The 19,690-nt window shown below is 35.5% G+C and overlaps 1 protein-coding gene across 3 annotated transcripts in view; it reads right to left on the reverse strand.

Moving 5' to 3' along the window:
- FSTL5 (follistatin like 5) overlaps window positions 1-19,690 on the reverse strand; it is a 630,648-nt gene that overhangs the window by 301,940 nt on the left and 309,018 nt on the right. For all 3 annotated transcript variants that reach the window (XM_060147086.1, XM_060147085.1, XM_060147084.1), the window contains exon 5: window positions 15,446-15,566. In XM_060147086.1, coding sequence (XP_060003069.1) covers window positions 15,446-15,566 — 121 coding nt within the window. The remainder of the gene's footprint in view (window positions 1-15,445; window positions 15,567-19,690) is intronic.

Consider the following 19,690-nt stretch of genomic DNA (forward strand, 5'->3'; position numbering starts at 1 on the left):
TTTGGTAACCATAATTTTGTTTCCTATGTCTGAGTTTATTTCTGTTTTGTATGTAAGTTCATTTTTATCATTTTTTTTTAGATTTGACATATAAGTGATATCATATGATATTTGTCTTTGACTTACTTCACTCTGTAATCTCTATTTAAAGTACTGGGATAAAATTTTAGATAGTCGTGTTTTTAACACTTTAATGTTAGCTATCCAAGATGGTAGCCCGTACTACATGTGGCTGTTAAACATTTGGAATGGGGCTAGTACCAATTGAGATGTGTTGTACATATAATATATATAGTAGATTTCAAAACTTGCTGAAAAAAAGAATTCAAATTATTTCCTTAACTTTTACATTGATTATATGTTGTGATAATAATATTTTGGATATATTGGGGTAAAGTGTTATTAAAATCAATTTCACTTCTTTTTTTTCTGTTTTTAATGTGACTGCTAGAAAATTTAAAACTATGAGGATGGCTAAAATATTTTGCTTGTATTATTTTTCAAATGGGCCAGTGTTAAACTCTAAGGAGAGGAATAATAGTTTGAGGATAGTAATAAAATGTCATGATTATAATTTTTATAATTATGATGTCTTTATACAATGCAAATCATTAAAACATGATATTAAACTATATTTGTTGATGCTGAGATATGTTTCCAATATCTAATAATTAAAAGAAGTTACAATTAAAATAAATCTTGAATATATAAGAGTAATATAGTCATATATGTATATATGTAGATCTCAGATTGTAACTGAATGATGTAATTAAAATTGATTCCAATTTTCTCTTGCATTCCTTTCTGTTTTATTTAACTTCTACAACAAGAAAAATAAATAATCATTGTTTAAAAAAAGTTATGGAAATATGGTAGTTAATACAAGCAAAAAAGCAAAGTCTTTGGCAGACCTTTTATTAACATGAAATTTGGCTTAAACTTTAGGAAAATTCAAAAATCTATTTCTCTAGTTTTGATACATTTCTTCCCTTTTTTCAACAAGATACACTGGATTCAAACTAATATTAGATACTCAGTGTAAATCTTACGATGTCTATATACATGGATAAGGCCTGTTAAAACTTTGTTTTGTCTGGTTATAACCATAGAACTACTCCATAATAGCAGTAGAACTCACTTAACTGACCGAGTAGACCTTTAGCTGGTTAAAAATTAATGAGGCAATAATAACTATTCATTAAAATAAATTTAGCAAAAATGTATTTTCTAAGTATTAGCTTTCAAATTCTTTAAATAAATATTTTTAAAAGATTAAATGCTTAAACGCATATGATTATCTGATATTATAAGTTTAAAAAGTACTTTATTTTATATTTCATAATAACGCTCACTTGTTAGATAAATGCCTCTCTAAAGGATCACTTGACAGAGCAGAATCCTATAAAGAAACTTTCAACTGGAAAATTTAGATAAAATGCATTCTCTCAGAATAACCTAGAGAAGGGAATTCAGAGAACAGCCAGTAATTAAAACATGACAGATTCCATTCCAATTGTTTTAAATTGTTGAACAATTTTGGCCAGTTAAAAATTAAATTCCATTAGTATGAACTCAGTTTGGGAATCTGAGATACTTTGAAATGAAGCAAAGGCTTTGGTGCCAATCTGCAGCCACTCAGTCATGTCCAAATGGCTCAGATCTGGGCAGCAGTGTTCCCTGGATCTCCACAGTAAAGCCACTATGAAGACTCCATTCGGATAGGGTTTCAGACCACACAAGGAAAACATAAGCCTCAATTCAAGGAGTTTCTGAGAAGATGGTATTAAGAACATTGGGTTAACAAAGCCAAAGGACTAGTGAATTATAGAAATGATTGTGAAAGTCCATAAACAGCCTCAGGCAAACTCCATCTCAGAATATTATGCTGAAATCAGCGGAAAGTAATTTTAAGTCAGACACAGTAAATTATGATTGACAGGTGTGGAAAATAAGAAAGATTGGTGAGTTACCATTTTATTATTTTTTATTTCAATTTCACTTTGTCAGGCAAGTCCTTATTCTCAATATCTATATGACAAAAGAGTCAATACTTCAAGAAATAAATAGAAGTGTTTCACCTGAAATAAAAGAAGCTAAAATATCTAATTGTATCTGCTTTTAAAAGTTACAAACAGGTCAACAAGCAAAATTTACCAGTGAGAGATCAGAGCGTGTAAAAATCAGAGAGTGTAGAATGCCAGTGGATATAGGTAAAAAGAGAAACATAAATGTGTACCAGCTACATCAGATTAAGGTAACCTTAGCAATGGTGAGGACAAAGTGATCTTCAGATGGGAATGACTTAAGGCTTTTATTGTTTTTAAAATTATAGTTCAAATCTATATTGCCTTAACAGTTGTAATTTTATTTTTTACTTTTTTAGGTTTATTTAAAAAAATTTTTTTAACATCTTTATTGGAGTATAATTGCTTTACTTTGTTGTGTTAGTTTCTGTTGTATAACGAAGTGAATCAGCTTTATGTGTATATATATATATCCCTATATCCCCTCCTTCTTGCATCTCCCTCCCACCCTCTCTATCCCACCCCTCTAGGTGGTCACAAAGCACCGAGCTGATCCCCAGTGTTATGAGGCTGCTTCCCACTAGCTAGTTTACATTTGGTAGTGTATATATGTCCATGCCACTCTCTCACTTCTTCCCAGCCTACACTTCCCCCTCCGTGTCCTCAAGTCCACTCTCTACGTTTGCGGCTTTATTCCTGTCCTGCCCCTAGGTTCTTCAGAATCTTTTTTTTTTTTTTTAGATTCCATATATATGTGTTAGCATATGGTATTTGTTTTTCTCTTTCTGACTTACTTCACTCTATATGACACCCTCTAGGTCCATCCACCTCACTACAAATAACTCAATTTCATTTCTTTTTATGGCTGAGTAATATTCCATTGTATATATGTGCCACATCTTCTTTATCCATTCATCTGTCGATGGACATTTAGGTTGATTCCATGTCCTGGCTATTGTAAATAGTGTTGTAATGAATATTGTGGTACATGACTCTTTTTGAATTATGGTTTTCTCAGGGTATATGCCCAGTAGTGGCATTGCTGGGTCATATGGTAGTTCTATTTTTAGTTTATGAAGGAACCTCCATACTGTTCTCCACAGTGGCTGTATCAATTTACATTCCCACCAACAGTGCAACAGTGTTCCCTTTTCTCCACACCCTCTCCAGCATTTATTGTTTGTAGATTATTTGATGATGTCCTTTCTGACCAGTGTGAGTTGATACCTCACTGTGGTTTTGACTTGCATTTCTCTAATGATTAGTGATGTTGAGTATCCATTTTCATGTGTTTGTTGGCAATCTGTATATCTTCTTTGGAGAAATGTCTATTTAGGTCTTCTGCCCATTTTTGGATTGGGTTGTTGGTTTTTTTGGTATTGAGTTGCATGAGCTGCTTGTATATTTTGGAGATTACTCCTTTGTCAGTTACTTCATTTTCAAATATTTTCTCCCATTTTGAGGGCTGTCTTTTCATCTTGTTTATGGCTTCCTTTGCTGTGCAAAAGCTTTTAAGGTTCATTAGGTCCCTAATGAGCCTAAGGTTCATTAGGTCCCATTGTTTATTTTTGTTTTTATTTTCATTTCTCTAGGAGATGGGTCTAAAAAGATCTTGCTGTGATTTATGTCATAGAGTGTTCTGCCTATGTTTTCCTCTAAGAGTTTTATAGTGTGTGGCCTTACATTTAGGTCTTTAATTCATTTTGAGTTTACTTTTATGTATGGTGTTAGGGAGTGTTCTAATTTCATTATTTTTTATATGTAGCTGTTCAGTTTTCCCAGCACCAATCATTGAAGAGGCTGTCTTTTCTCCATTGTATATTCTTCATTCCTTTATCAAAGATAAGGTGACCATATGTGTCTGGGTTTATCTCTGGGCTTTCTATCCTGTTCCATTGATCTATATTTCTGTTTTTGTGCCAGTCCCATGCTGTCTTGATTTCTGTAGCTTTGTAGTATAGTCTGAAGTCAGGGAGCCTGGGTCCTCCAGCTCCATTTTTCTTTCTCAAGATTGCTTTGGCTATTTGGGGTCTTTTGTGTTTCCATACAAATTGTGAAATTTTTTGTCCTAGTTCTGTGAAAAATGCCATTGGTAGTTTGATAGGGATTGCATTGAATCTGTAGATTGCTTTGGGTAGTACAGTCATTTTCACAATGTTCATTCTTCCAATCCAAGAACTTGGTATATCTCTCCATCTGTTTGTATCATCTTTAGTTTCTTTCAGCAGTGTCTTACAGTTTTCTGCATACAGCTCTTTTGTCTCCTTAGGTAGGGTTATTCCTAGGTATTTTATTCTTTTTGTTGCAATGCTAAATGGGAGTGTTTCCTTAATTACTCTTTCAGATTTTTTGTTGTTAGTATATAGGACTACAAGAGGTTTCTGTGCATTAATACTGTATCTTGCTACTTTACCCAATTCATTGATTAACTCTGTAGTTTTCTGGTAGCATCTTTAGGATTCTCTCTGTATATTATCATGTCATCTGCAAACAGTGACAGCTTTACATCTTTTTTTCCAATTTGGATTCCTTTTATTTCTTTTTCATCTCTGCTTTGGCTAAAATTTCCAAAACTATGTTGAAAAATAGTGGGGATAGTGGGCACCATTGTCTTTTTCCTGATCTTAGAGGAAATGGTTTGAGTTTTTCACTATTGAGAATGATGTTGGCTGTGGGTTTGTCATACATGACCTTTATTATGTTGAGGTAAGTTCCCTCTGTGCCTACTTGCTGGAGAGTTTTTATCATAAATGAGTGGGGAATTTTGTCAAAAGCTTTTTCTGCTTCTATAGAGATTATCATATGGTTTTTATCCTTCAATTTGTTAATATGGTGTATCACATTGATTGGTTTTAGTGTATTGAAGAATCCTTGCATTCCTGGGAATAACCCGACTTGATCATGGTTTATGATCCTTTTAATGTGCTGCTGGATTCTATTTGCTAGTATTTTGTTGAGGATTTTTGCATCTATGTTCATCAGTGATATTGGCCTGTAGTTTTCTTTCTTTGTGACATCTTTTTCTGGTTTTGGTATAAGGGTGATGGTGGCCTCGTAGAATGAATTTGGGAGTGTTCCTCCCTCTGCTATATTTTGAAAGAGTTTAAGAAAGATAGGTGTTAGCTCTTCTCTAAATGTTTGATAGAATTTGCCTGTGAAGCCCTCTGGCCCTGGGCTTTTGTTTGTTGGAAGATTTTTAATCACAGTTTCAATTTCAGTGCTTGTGATTGGTCTGTTTATATTTTCTATTTCTTCCTGGTTCAGTCTCAGAAGTTTGTGCTTTTCTAAGAATGTGTTCATTTCTTCCAGGTTGTCCATTTTATTGGCATATAGTTGCTTGTAGTAATCTCTGATCCTTTGTATTTCTGCAGTGTCAGTTATTACTTCTTTTTCATTTCTAACTCTATTGAGTTTTCTCCCTTTTTTTCTTGATGAGTCTGACTAATGGTTTATCAATTTTGTTTATCTTCTCAAAGAACCAGCTTTTAGTTTTATTGATCTTTGCTGTCATTTCCTTCATTTCTTTTTCATTTATTTCTGATCTGATCTTTATGATTTCTTTCCTTTTGCAAACTTTGGATTGTATTTTTTGGTTCTTCTTTCTCTAATTGCTTTAGGTGTAAGTTTAGGTTGTTTATTTGAGATTTTTCTTGTTTCTTGAGGTAGAATTGTATTGCTATAAACTTCCCTCTTAGATGTGCTTTTGCTGTATCCCATTGGTTTTGGGCTGTCATGTTTTCATTGTCATTTGTTTCTAGGTATTTTTTTTAATTTCCTCTTTGATTTCTTCAGTGAACTCTTGGTTATTTAGTAGTGTAATGTTTAGCCTCCATGTGTTTGTATTTTTTGCCATTTTTTTTCCCTGTAATTGATTATCTACTCTCATAGCATTGTGTTCAGAAAAGATACTTGATACTGTTTCAATTTGCTTAAATTTACCAAGGCTTGATTTGTGACCCAAGATCACAAATGTTGTATCCTGGAAAATGTTCCATAAGCACTTGAGAAGAAAGTATATTCTGTTGATCTTGGATGGAATGTCCTATAAGTATCAAGTAAGTCCATTTTGTTTAATGTATCATTGAAAGCTTGAGTTTCCTCATTTATTTTCATTTTGGATGATCTGTCCATTGGTGAAAGTCAGGTGGGGTGTTAAAGTCCCCTACTATGAATGTGTTACTGTCGATTTCCCGTTTTATGGCTGTTAGTATTTGCCTTATGTATTGAGGTGCTCCTATGTTGGGTGCATAAATATTTACAATCGTTATATCTTCTTCTTGAAATGATCCCTTGATCATTATGTAGTGTCCTTCTTTGTCTCTTGTAATAGTCTTTAAAGTCTATTTTTTCTGTTATGAGAATTGCTACTCTAGCTTTCTTTTGATTTCCATTTGCATGGAATATCTTTTTCCATCCCCTCACTTTCAGTCTGTACGTGTCCCTAGGTCTGACGTGGGTCTCTTGTAGACAGCATATATACGGGTTTTGTTTTTGTATTCATTCAGCCACTCTATGTCTTTTGGTTGAAGCATTTAATCCATTTACATTTAAGGTAATTATTGATATGTGTTTTCCTATTATCATGTTCTTAATTGTTTTGGGTTTGTTATTTTAGGTCTTTTCCTCCTCTTGTGTTTCATGCCTAGAGAAGTTCCTTTAGCATTTGCTGTAAAGCTGGTTTGGTGGTGCTAAATTATCTTAGCTTTTGCTTCTCTGTAAAGGTTTTAATTTCTCCAACAAATCTGAATGAGATCCTTGCTGTGCAGAGTAGTCTTATTTGTAGTTTTTTTCCTTTCATCACTTAAATATGTCCTGCCACTCCCTTCTGGCTTGCAGAGTTTCTTCTGAAAGATCAGCTGTTAACTTTATGGGGACTCCCTAGTTTGTTATTTGTTTTTCCCCTTTCTGCTTTTAATATTTTTTTCTGTATTTAATTTTTGATAATTTGATTAATATGTGTTTTGATGTGTTTCTCCTTGGATTTATCCTGTATGGGACTCTCTGCACTTCCTGGACTTGATTGACTATTTCTTTTCCCATATTATGGAAGTTTTCAACTATAATCTCTTCAAATATTTTCTTAGTCCCTTTCTGTTTTTCTTCTTCCTCTGGGACCCCTATAATTCAAACGTTGGTGCATTTAATGTTATCCCAGAGGTCTCTGAGACTGTCCTCAATTTTTTTCATTCTTTTTTCTTTATTCTGCTCTGCAGTAGTTATTTCTACTATTTTATCTTCCAGGTCACTTATCCGTTCTTCTGCCTCAGTTATTCTGCTATTGATTCCTTTTAGAGAATTTTTAATTTCATTTATTGTGTTGTTCATCATTGTTTGTTTAATCTTTAGTTCTTCTAGGTCCTCGTTAAACATTTCTTGTATTTTCTCCATTCTATTTCCAAGATTTTGGATCATCTTTACTATCATTACTCTGAATTATTTTTCATGTAGACTGCCTATTTCCTCTTCATATGTTTGGTCTGGTGGGTTTTTACCTTGCTCCTTCATCTGCTGTGTGTTTCTCTGTCTTCTCATTTAGCTTAACTTACTGTGTTTGGGGTCTCCTTTTCACAGGCTGCAGGTTTGTAGTTTCCGTTTTTTTTTTGGTGTCTGCCCCTGGTGGGTAAAGTTGGTTCAGTGGCTTGTGTAGGCTTCCTGGTGGAGAGTAGTGGTGCCTGTGTTCTGGTGGATAAGGCTGGATCTTATCTTTCTGGTGAGCAGGACCGTGTCCGGTGGTGTGTTTCGGGTTGTCTGTGAGCTTAGTATGTTTTTAGGGAGCCTCTCTGCTAATGTTTGGGGTTGTGTTCTTGTCTTCCTAGTTGTTTGGCATGGGGTGTCCAGCACTGGAGCTTGCTGGTCACTGAGTGGAGCTGGGTCTTAGTGTTGAGACAGAGATCTCTGGGAGAGCTCTCGCCAATTGATATTATGTGGAGCTGGGAGGTCTCTCATGGTCCAGTTTCCTGTACTCTGCTCTCCCACCTCCAAGGCTCAGGCCTGACAGCCAGCTGGAGTACCGAGACCATGTCAGCCACACAACTTTGCTTTCCTTGAATTTGACTGTAGCTGTTTTGACTTGGGGATTTGTACTGGTTTTGTTTTACTCTTGGCTTGTTTTCACTTCCATGAAGCCTGAGACCAGCGTGCAGGGCAAAGGCTGAGGTGTCAGCCAGCGGAGGCAACTTCTGAGGGCTCGACGGACTGCGGGAATGCTCTGAGGTGCCCTGGCTCCACCACCTTTGAAGATGTCAGACTCCCGGTTGTCTTTTTATTAACATGTGGGGTATACAAGCAATTTTTTTTTTTTTAAGAACCAGAAAACTGTCCTTTTGGAATCTATGTCTATAAGTTGGATCTCAACAATCATGTTTTGCACAGTATTTTTCTATTAGGGAAAGAACCCAGACACATCAAAAATAACATACACTACAACCATTTGTAAGCAAGTGGTGCTCTATGTACCCAACGATTAGTGCATATCTACACACTCCAACATAGAGGATTGTATTCATACACACATGTAAACTAACTTTGCATTCAAAGCATGTAACAAAAGAATGATTTCCCCAGTGGACCAGTCAACTAAACTTGCTGCAAGATTTTATGCTACAATGATCCAGTTTGGGGTTATTCTATAGCAGTTCATCCAATGCAGCATTTCCCAAATCAGTGTGGGATTTTTTATCTGGATGAAAAGTAGAACATTGCCAGCACCATAGAAGCCCTTCTCTTGCCTTGTGTTCCCACTGCACGCCCTCCACTCCCCCAAAGGCAACCATTCATATTAACTACTAAAATCACAATGAGTTTTACCTAATTTGGATTTTAACTACATATATACTTGATGTATATTATGCGCTCTTTTTTGCTCAACATTTTTTTTCATTTCTTTTTTTTTTTATATCCAACTTCTCAACCACCAGCACTTTTGCTTCTACCCCCACATCTCTGCTGAAAGTGCTGTGACCAAAGTTACCAACAAATTGGTAACTTGTTTTGAACCCAGCCTTGGAAACAATTCCTTATTAAAATTTTATGATGGTGTACTCCTTTGCCTTTCTTCCTATCTCTCTAAGTTTTGCTTTTGTTTACTTTTAGTTTCCTACTGCTGTTCTGCCCATCTCTTCTATCTTCACATACTCACCTTAGATACCCCACTCCTTGCCAGAGTATCAAATTTTGACTGCATGCTCTATGTCTCTATTTGTGCCCCAGAGCTCCCACCTGACTCTAGACCACCATATTCTCCATCCAAAAGTTTATATTTGAATATGCCAATATGTCTAAAATTTAACTTAATATACTCCCCACACTTCCTTCTCTTCCCATGTTTCCTACTTTAATGAGTAGCATCATTGTTCACCTTTGTTTGCAAGCAGAAAATTGGACATTATCCTTGACCCTACCCTATTCCTCCCATGTGTATGTAATCACTCATCAAATCGAGATGATTCTGCTTATAAGTGATTTTCCAAATATGGACACCTTCTTGCATTACTGCTACTGCTCCTCCTGCCTCCCTCACCTTAACATACAGCAACAGTCTTAATTCCAGTCACTAAATTCTGCTATTTTTCTCAAATAAAGGACTTTCATATACTAATGATCTAATGTCAATGAATGTTAATATAATACTCATATTTTATTGCTCTTCTTATTAGATGATTCCGATAATTAACATTTTATTATAGCAATTGTGATTTCCCAGAAAAATAAATATCTTTTCCTTATAATGTCGTTATCAAATTTATATTCCATTAAGAGTTCTTTCATATAAAGAGAGATGACATTTTGAATATAATCATGAAGAGTTAGGTGATTTAAAATAACTGTTCCATGTTTTTTAATATTTTAGAATTTTAGAGTCTTAATTATTCTTTTTAAGAAAGGAGAGACAGATATTGTACAGTTAGTGTCAATATAAATGCTCACAATTGATGCATTATGCTTGCAAAAACCTAATTATTTTATGCATAGTAGAAAAACATCTTCCTTGGATCTTTCCATACATAGAGATCATTTTGAATTGATAAAGATTTATTTAAGGGTGACATTAGATCTTGAATCACTAGAACACATCTTAAAGTGTATGTTTATGGTTTGGGGAACTACAACTCATAATTTAATAGAATTTCAAGAATCTATCAGAGTTACACAGACTCCTCACTTCATGTAATTTTAAGTCAAAGCACTTTATAGTTTAACTCAGGAAATTATGTACATGGAAAGCATTTACAAAATATCTTTTCTCTGGATAGACATTTACACCATTTTGGGTTATCTAGAAAGTCCAAATGAAAACAATTAATTCCTAAAATTAAGAGCCATATAATAACACTTTATCATCTTAATTGAATTTGCAAAAATAAATAAATATAAACATTTATTTGAACATCACTTCTGAAATTAAATGTCTCAGTTTTGTGTATGGTCATCTTGTCTAACGGCAAATCACTTGCATTTACCTACAAATCTGAAGCAAAAATATAGAGTTCCAGACATGTCAAACTTAATCAAACATTGTATTTTAATTTTGAGTTGGAAGAAAATAAAACGCTGAATCTCTGTATTTTAATACAAGTCCTTGTAGTTAATAATGACACTATTAATTTGTTTTTAATTCTAAGTACTCTTTGCACTGAAAAATCTATACACTTTACTATCAAGGCAACAAAATGCAAGCGTGCAGGGTGTCCACCATCTGACGAGAGGATTTAGTATTTCTTATTTTTTAGGTACTCGGGCGTCACTGTTGTGGCCTCTCCCGTTGCGGAGCACAGGCTCCGGACGCGCAGGCTCAGCGGCCATGGCTCACGCGCCCAGCCGCTCCGCGGCATGTAGGATCTTCCCGGACCGACCAGGGCACGAACCCGTGTCCCCTGCATCAGCAGGCGGACTCTCAACCACTGCGCCACCAGGGAAGCCCTAGTATTTCTTTTAAATATTCAAAACTATGTCTGATCTCACTTAAGATTTATTGGATCCCATTGCATAGATTTCCAAGTTTGTTAATCAAACAAGGCATGATTTAAGATATTTGACGCTTGCAGTGACGATTTATTTTAAATATCCTAGTAAAAATCAAGGGATTTTTGAATAACGTCAAAAATTCTGGAGAAAAATTAAGAATGTTATCTGATGCTTATTGTAAAATAATAAAATAATTCATCTTATCCAAAATGAAAAAAAATACTATTTTATGGAAAACTTTATAACTACTAAAATAATACCCTAATCATGTAATAACAGTTGATAATGTGCTGGTTCTTTTTTCTTTACCATTAACCTTTTCCTGTTTGCAAAGTACCCTTTACTTTCTTCCATGTTGTGTGGTGGCAGAAAGAATAATAAACTGGAACTCAAGAAATCTGTTTATCTTTGTATCTACCAGTAAATAAAGACTGGATAAAGACAAGTTTCTTAACTTCTCTGGCCTTAGTTTATTTTTCTAGATTCTATTCATTTAGGGACTTTTTAGTTTTCTGGGCTTTCTTTTTAGAAGCTCTGGGGGAATGAATTCTGGGTGGAAAAACTGATTACTTTTTATCCTTACTATATCTGTCCTTTTTATCACTGTCTGTCTGAGATGATGCATTCTAAAGGAAAGGAAACTTATCTTTTCAAGTTGCTTTAACTGTCACAGCAGTCTATACACATAGGTACTTAATACATAACTTTAAAATAGATTGCCTTTTCACAATTGTTATATTTTTTTATTCATGATACTAATATTTTATAATAGAGTGACTTTCTAAAATCATGTCATTATACAACACCTGTCACTAAACTTCACAAAACCGAGGTGGGTTTAGTGGTGAAGTATTTTAACAGAAGGAGAGAAAGAAATAGACGTATGTTTCCTATTCATATACAAGTATAAATACATCTTGCTGATACAGGCAATCCATACAAGTTAGTTTTGCCCTCTCCAAAGGGTCATTCGAGAGCTTGATACCCTGTTTAATAACGGTGAAACACTAAAAATATATTGCAGAAAACTGCTTGGTGAGACCACAATGAATATTAAGACACCCCAGATAATTCCAGCATTACTTAAAAACATTACCTTTTCTAAACGATTATGTTAACATCATTTTATCATAGTTAAGGAAAAGTTTTGTGATTATTCAAAAAGATAAAACCTCATAATATGATTGCTGATTGCCAAGTGCTTTTGTTATCAAATATCACTTTATGATTCAAAATATTAAAAATGTAGACCTTTTGCGTTATACATAATTTTGACAGAATGGCAGAATCATTACAATCTTCATTAAACTTCCTTGCATTTACTATAAATAATTTCAATAAAATTGCTACCATACTACCTTCCAGTTGTTAACAGAATCATATAGATTTTCTTCTCTCCAAATTCAATAGTTTGTAGTACACTGTAGCTCCTTTAAAAACAACGTTTCACTATGTCTCTATTGAAGTTTGTATTGATGATTCAGATTTCTGAATTGCAAATTTTATTTATCTTTACAACATACTGATCTACCTTGCCTTCCTTAGTAATATCAAATCGTATCCCAAACACAGCATCATTTTCCCCTTGATAGGTGCAGGCAGCAGTATTCTAGGGAAGATTCTTTTGTACTGATATTGCCAGGGATCATTATTCAGTCTTTGCTGTGTTACCATAAAAATAACATATTACTCACACTTTATTTTCATTGTATTTATTAGTTTCTAGCTCCACTATTCCACCATTAACAATATTTTGAATAAAAATCCTATGTAAACATACAATTTAATTCTTATTGATGCTTGATAGTTTGTATATCATTAAAAATATTTTCTGCTAATGCTATAGATTTCAACTACTTTTATTTAGCCACATCCATGTATCTTCATATTATGGGAGTGGGGGATAGGAGTTGGTAGATTAGACTGCCTGTTTAATAAAATAAGTTAGTAAAATAGTAATGATAATTGATATATTTCCATAGACTTTCAGACCTGGAAGAGATCTTCCAGTTGGACTAGTTTCTATAAATACTCTGGTGTATCATGCAGTAGAGATTTTATTTATGCTGATGTAGGAGAGCAAAACTGCCACCCCCAAATGTCTCTTTGGTATTAATATTATTTCAAGCTGAAAACAATCAAAGCCCAAAAGACTTGGAAAGTAACTTCAACCTTCCCCCAACTGCCTTGAAGAAAGAGGATAGAGGACCTCTTCCAGGAAGGGAGCTATCACCACAGGTTACCATAATATGAACTAGGGGTGTGGACAGAAAGGAACTCAGCAAAGTCTGCTTCTTAAAATTACTCTCTGTGTCCCACTGTTTGTGCAGGGCTAAGAGAACATTCATTTACCAAACACTTGTTTTTCCATCTCCATGTGTGTTGCTTTCCTCCCCTTTGAAGCACAAAACCCCTACCTCAACATCCTCTTTTGTCTTTAGCTGAAAATGGTATTTAAGGTGAGGGTTTCAGCCATTTTGGTGAGTTACCCAGTTTTCTTGGGTCTCTCCCATGTATACACGTTATTAAATTTTGATTTTCTCCTGCTAATCTGCCTTATGTGAACTTGATTCTTAGACCAGCCAAAAGGACCCAGAAGGGTAGAGGAAAATTTCTTCCTCCCTGACACTCTTCTCTTTGTCCATCTTCCATCTCTCACCCCCTAAAGTCCAAATCCACTCATCCTGAAGACCCATTCAATTGTTACTACTTTCATAAACTCTCCTTGATTCCCAGTGTTGGAGGTTATATACTTAGTTCACTTTATATTTTATGTAGGCCTTCCTATGACATTTATCCCCTTGTATCTTACATGATAGTATACAATATAATCTAATGTAAACAATTTTTCCTGATAAACCATAATATTCCTGTCATCCTAAGCACACAGAACAATGCCTACTACAGAGTGAAGTTTAGTGGCAAACACATAGACTTCTTAACTGGTTTGGCATAGGTCTGATAATAAACTCAGCCACTTGGTTCTTAACTTCTCTGTGTTTCAGTTTCTTCATATAATCATTGAATGATAATGCTGCTTTCTTGTTATCTTTGAAAAGTTTTCTAGCCTTGTGACACACTTTAAAGGATTAAGTGTTTACCGAGATATCCCATCTGTATTCTGCTTGCAATTTAAAGTGGAAATGCAGTTTAATTAAATTTGAAGAGCATACTGACATCTTGCCTTAAAGCTTTGTAACAAGCAGCTATTTCACATTTATTACTTTGCTAGTTTCAAATATTACATAAAATATAATTCAGTGTTTTAATATAAAATGATCATGTGGTAATTACTATCCTCATTTATATGAATTTTCAGAGATTTAAGTAATTTTTCCAATATCAGACAACTGATGGACGACAGAGGCATAACTCAAAAAGGATCTTTTGGGCTTCCCTGGTGGCACAGTGGTTGAGAGTCCGCCTGCCGATGCAGGGAACACGGGTTCGTGCCCCGGTCTGGGAGGATCCCACATGTCGCGGAGCGGCTGGGCCTGTGAGCCATGGCTGCTGAGCCTGCACATCCGGAGCCTGTGCTCCGCAACGGGAGAGGCCACAGCAGTGAGAGGCCCGCGTACCGCAAAAAAAAAAAAAAGGATCTTTTTATACCAAGTACATATCCTATTTCCTGCCTTTTTGGAAAAAAGAAATATATACATATGTATATATTTGGAAAGTCCTATATATGTGAGTGCATATAAAAATATTGAAGATTATCCATCTATCTGTCATCTATCTATCCATCTAAAATCTCACTTAACTTTCATTACTTGGTGATTTTCAAATACCAACCAGTTAATTTAATGATTTTTTTTTCTCTTTCTTTTACACACAGCTCCAAACTTTCCCTTCTGTTTTTTGCCTCTTACTCTTTTTTCTTTGAATTATTTTTAATGAATAACCTGTCATACACTTTTTTAACCAAATCATCTTTACAACTTTGCTCTATAAAGTATACGCAATTTTAAGAAGTCTTTAAGCATTTTAAACATATATAATTGATTCCAAAATATCTTAACATAAATATAATTTTCAATTCTTATGCTAATTATTGTTGTTAACATATATGCAAACTTTATCTATTAATCAACTTTGGTTTTTCTATAAAATAAAAAAATTGTCATTATGTAAATAATTGTTTTTGATATATGGTGACAGTGAAGTGCTGTTCCTACTCTAGAAATAACCTTGGAAGCATCACTGTGGAATTAATATCTTAAAGTAGAATCAATAGGAACTGATAGTAAATGTTATCAAACATTTCCAGCTCTGCATTTTAGAATTATAACTCCCTTAGCTTTTACATTCGTTTCAATACAGCCACACACTTAAATTATCTCAATTATATACTTCTCTTAAGAAACAGTCTGTACTTTGAGGTCAAGCAAAGGCACCATATTGGGTAAAGAAACAGAAAAAAGAACAAAGAGGAATTAGAGAATGAATCTTATACTCACGGAATGTTCTATAAAATTCTTCAAGAGCCAGGTGCTTGTCTGAGTTAAAATCATCATATTTCAGTAGATCATACAAAGTGCAATCAGAAGGGTCCTTGCCAAGTTCTTCCTGTTTTATCACCTGACAAGAAAATTAAATTCAGGCAATTATATCTGTCTTAACATTTCTATAGTATAATTAATTATATGTAAGTCACTTAATAGGTAATTTAAGTCTGTAGTTGGGCAAAGAACTGAACCTAGGAGAAACCTGGGTTTTCAGTTACTGGACATTTATTTTCAACTGTTTCAAAGATATACTTAAAAATTTGACTTAGTTGCTTTGACGTTAAGATATGTACTTAGAATTTAGCCTAAATTTTCTAATACAGAAACCTCCCAGTAGGACCCAGAAAATCTGAACACTAAAAGGACATTTTTGTATTTCAGTCATTTCCTTTGCTCCACTTATATTGACTCAAGGAAATGCCTGCACATGAAAATTTCCTCCAATGTCTCAGTGACCCATGTCAAAATAGAACAGTTCTTCTCCAACAAAAATAGTGAGGAAATTTGGTCCAACTTTCATCTTCCTATTATTTGTAAAAAATGAAGTTAGTATTTTTTTTCTCTTCTGCCTGAACTCCTCTCCAGCTGGAAATGAAGGCATTTGGTATTCTGAATTAACTCCCTGGGTCACAAAGGAGCTATTCAACAAATGACTGTTTCCAGGAGCCAGATAGAATTAATGCACCAATTGATGATGGAAACCTACCCAAGCAGGGGTGAGGAAAATCACCAGACTGCTTTTCTACTCTGTGCTCTGTCCCATGGGGCAGCTTTTTTATACTCTGTTTTTTACCAGACAGATATAGCCTGTCTGGTAAAAGAGGTCTCCAAGATTTTTCAAACATTCCTTTTCATTCTGGGTAGCTGCATAGCTGTGTCCACGGTCTTTCATATTTGTCCACAGAGGGAGTGGTTCATATGGCTTGGAGCTTTGCTTCCCCGTGTTTTTTTTTTTTTTTAAGTTGGTGCAATCAGGAAACACAGACTCTGAAGTCAGCCAGCTCTGGGTTCAGACCATGCCAAGGACACTTAATAGTTCTAGAATATCTGGCAAGTCACTCAACCTTTTCTCAATTAGAAATTAAAGATAGTAACCTCTATCTCTCCTGGTTGTTGTGCAGACTTATAAAAACATGTATATGCTTATACACACACATATCGTCAAGTGCAAGACATACAGTATACATTCAGACCTAATCAAAGTTAAAAATAATGATTTTTATTTAACGTGCTTCTCATTATAATAATTCATGCAGATTTCCACACCAGCTTGTGCACGTTATAGTTGTATATTCATGATGCTTTATTATTTCTTTTGGTAGACCGGGATGATTCAAGCTTTGTCACAGCAATGGCAGATTGGTGATAGGAATTACTAAAGAGCTACTTTTAACCTTTTATGGAACATCCGTAAGTTAGAAGTTGTTATGCCTGCGCTTGGATGAGCTGCAGAGACAGCGCTGAGGATGGAGCTTAGCCGATGGATCACTAGAAGCTCCAGCCCCTCCTGTAGCCACCTGAGTGGTGACATGCAATGACAGCACCTGCACTGCTAAATACGGCTTTTACACATCATGTGTTCTCTCTTCTTGTTTACTGGATTCAAATTTCATTGGCTAAGCTGGCATTTGCTGCCTTAGAAGGGGAGGAAAGTGAATGATTTATCTGCTTTCCATATAAATGGATATTGTCAATAGTGACGATTAAAGCCCTAGGCTTTAGCACAGTCCAGCTGGAGGGATTAACAAAACTATCTAATGGCTGAAGCTATCTCTCCTATAAGCCTAATGGGGAAACAAGTACTGCTTTTCTGGTTAGAAAGCAACGGCGCTCTCAGCCACTCTCCATCTGTTATTTGTTGGATAATGGGAAGTGACTCTTCCCAGGTGGCGGAGGGGCAGTGTGTTTGATCTTACCTCACTATACTCTTCCTAAAGACCTGCAGTGCCAGCACTGCGGTAATTTTTAAGACGCAGTGACACCAGGATTTGGTCAGATATTTTAATACTATTTTTAGTGACTTTTAGTCACGTACTTGTTTGTGAAACGATGGAACAGAAAGTTGGGGGAGAAGCTTTCATCATTGTACTGTATGTCTCATATTTATTTCTGTTCTAATATTTCACTCAAGTTAAATCATGTATAGACCCAGAGAACAGACTCCTACTTTTTTCCTTGAAACTGGTTTTGACATAAGACTAGCTTGCTTTTGATTTGATCTTGAACTTGATTTGATCATGATTATAAAACTCCAGCTGGATATGCTGTTTTAATGAATGTGCTTTAGGAAAGTGCATGGTCCTGGCTAGTGAGCTTTTTATAAAAATCCTTGTTCACAGATGCTTGGCCATGCCCACGCACAGGGGAGAGGTGATTGACTCCCTCATTCTTCCATATTTTAAATACACGTTTTCCTCATTTAGTCCATTTTTGGTCAATGAAATAGCCTACTTAAGACATGCTTCCTAGTAACTTTTTCTCTCCTTTGTTTCCTGATGGGAGCATTGGCACACTCTGGGGTGTTCCAAATGCAGAAGATACCTTCCTATAGACCTTTTAACCAGCCTGGGAAAATTGCTTCAGATATTTGGAGTTCTGATAGCCTTAACGAGCTGAATGTGTGACTGGGGGAAAGAAAGTATAAAACAAAATAGTAGTAATACATTAAGCACTCTGGTGCTGGGGAACCAAACTTGTAGGACATTTATTTCATTTACCGTCTGGCTCTGGTTCCAAAGACTTCCCACTGTAGCTTCCTCAGAATGCATGTGTTACATCTGAACTAGCGATTCTTGACAAGGCCAGACTCACTGAATATACTGTCATTGAAGTATCTTATGTTGAAAGTTTAGTCTAGGAGGCCAGTCACAGTTTCATTTGCAAAGTATCTTTTTAATTCAGGTAAGTACATTGTTTTTTTAGGCATAATGCTATTGCACACTTAATAAAATACTGTGTAGTGTAAAAATAACTTTTATATGCACTAGGAAACAAACAAACAAAAATTATGTGACTTGCTTTATTGCAATATTGTGGTAGTCTGGAACCAAACTGCAATATCTCTGAGACATGCTTGTACACTACACAGAATCTCAGATGACGATAACATATCTAAAGATAAATAAAACTGGAAAGAGAGATAGAAAGTGCCAGAGGTGGATGCAGAGGATTGTCTCCCTGCTAAGAGATGTATGGTTATTAGATTTCTGGGGATAAGGCATGATTTGGACATCCAGGTTTATTATATTAACTCTCACAAAAGCAATAAGATACGTGTAGTTGATTTTGATGGTCTCAAGTCAGGTCATGGTGATGAGACCATCTGTGTAGGGGGTAGGAAGACAGAGGAGTCTAATCTTCCAGTTTTGTGTCTTGTTCTTTCCTCTCCTTGGTGGAGTGGGAGAAAAGATGAACTCGTGAGCTATACCACTCATACTGCCAACTACTAATTGGCACTTGCCAGCTCCCTCTACAAGGATTAAATCATGTGCTGCTGCAGCTGCTGACCTTCAACACCCCCTGAAAGGAGTTCAGGTGGAGAGCAGAAATGAGGCCCTCTGTGCTCTGCAAAAAAGTGGCAGAACAGGTCTTCAGATAGTTAGATATTTTCAGGAGACAATTTTATGAGCTCAATTCTTGCATCTCCTCATATCTAGAAAAGCACTAAAATCCTTCGTGGTGACGTCTGCTCCTTGTGACAAGTAACATTCACGAGACCAGCAGAAACCCTCTGCAAAAAATATGTGCTTGATTGCATGTACTCCCTCTTCACCAAAATCACATGTATACTGACCTGCCCCCCAAAATCTTTGGAGCAGTTTCTCAGAGCTCTCCGAAATGCTGTCTCCTGGGCTATAGTCCTCATTTTGCCCCAAATAAAACAACTCACAGCTCTCACGTTGTGCATTTTTTTTTCGATTGATAATATGTTCAAGTAATCTGAGTTCGTCCTCATCCTTTGAAACTATTTTTCTCAAACTAATCATGCCTGTGTCAGAATCACAATGGTCTTAGTAGAGTTAGAGCTCAGTGATCCTCTATTTTAAAGAAAGTCCATCACGTTTGCGAAGTTAAGCAGAGGTAGGTATATTCAGTCCTTTACTTGACAAATGTGTAGGCTCAGAAAGGCTCCAAGGCTCAGAAAATAAATATACTCCTGTGGTAACAATACACATCTCCAGGCACTGGCTTTTAACT

This window comes from Lagenorhynchus albirostris, chromosome 4 (genome assembly GCF_949774975.1).
Source record: "Lagenorhynchus albirostris chromosome 4, mLagAlb1.1, whole genome shotgun sequence".
NCBI classification, from domain to species: Eukaryota; Metazoa; Chordata; class Mammalia; order Artiodactyla; family Delphinidae; genus Lagenorhynchus; species Lagenorhynchus albirostris.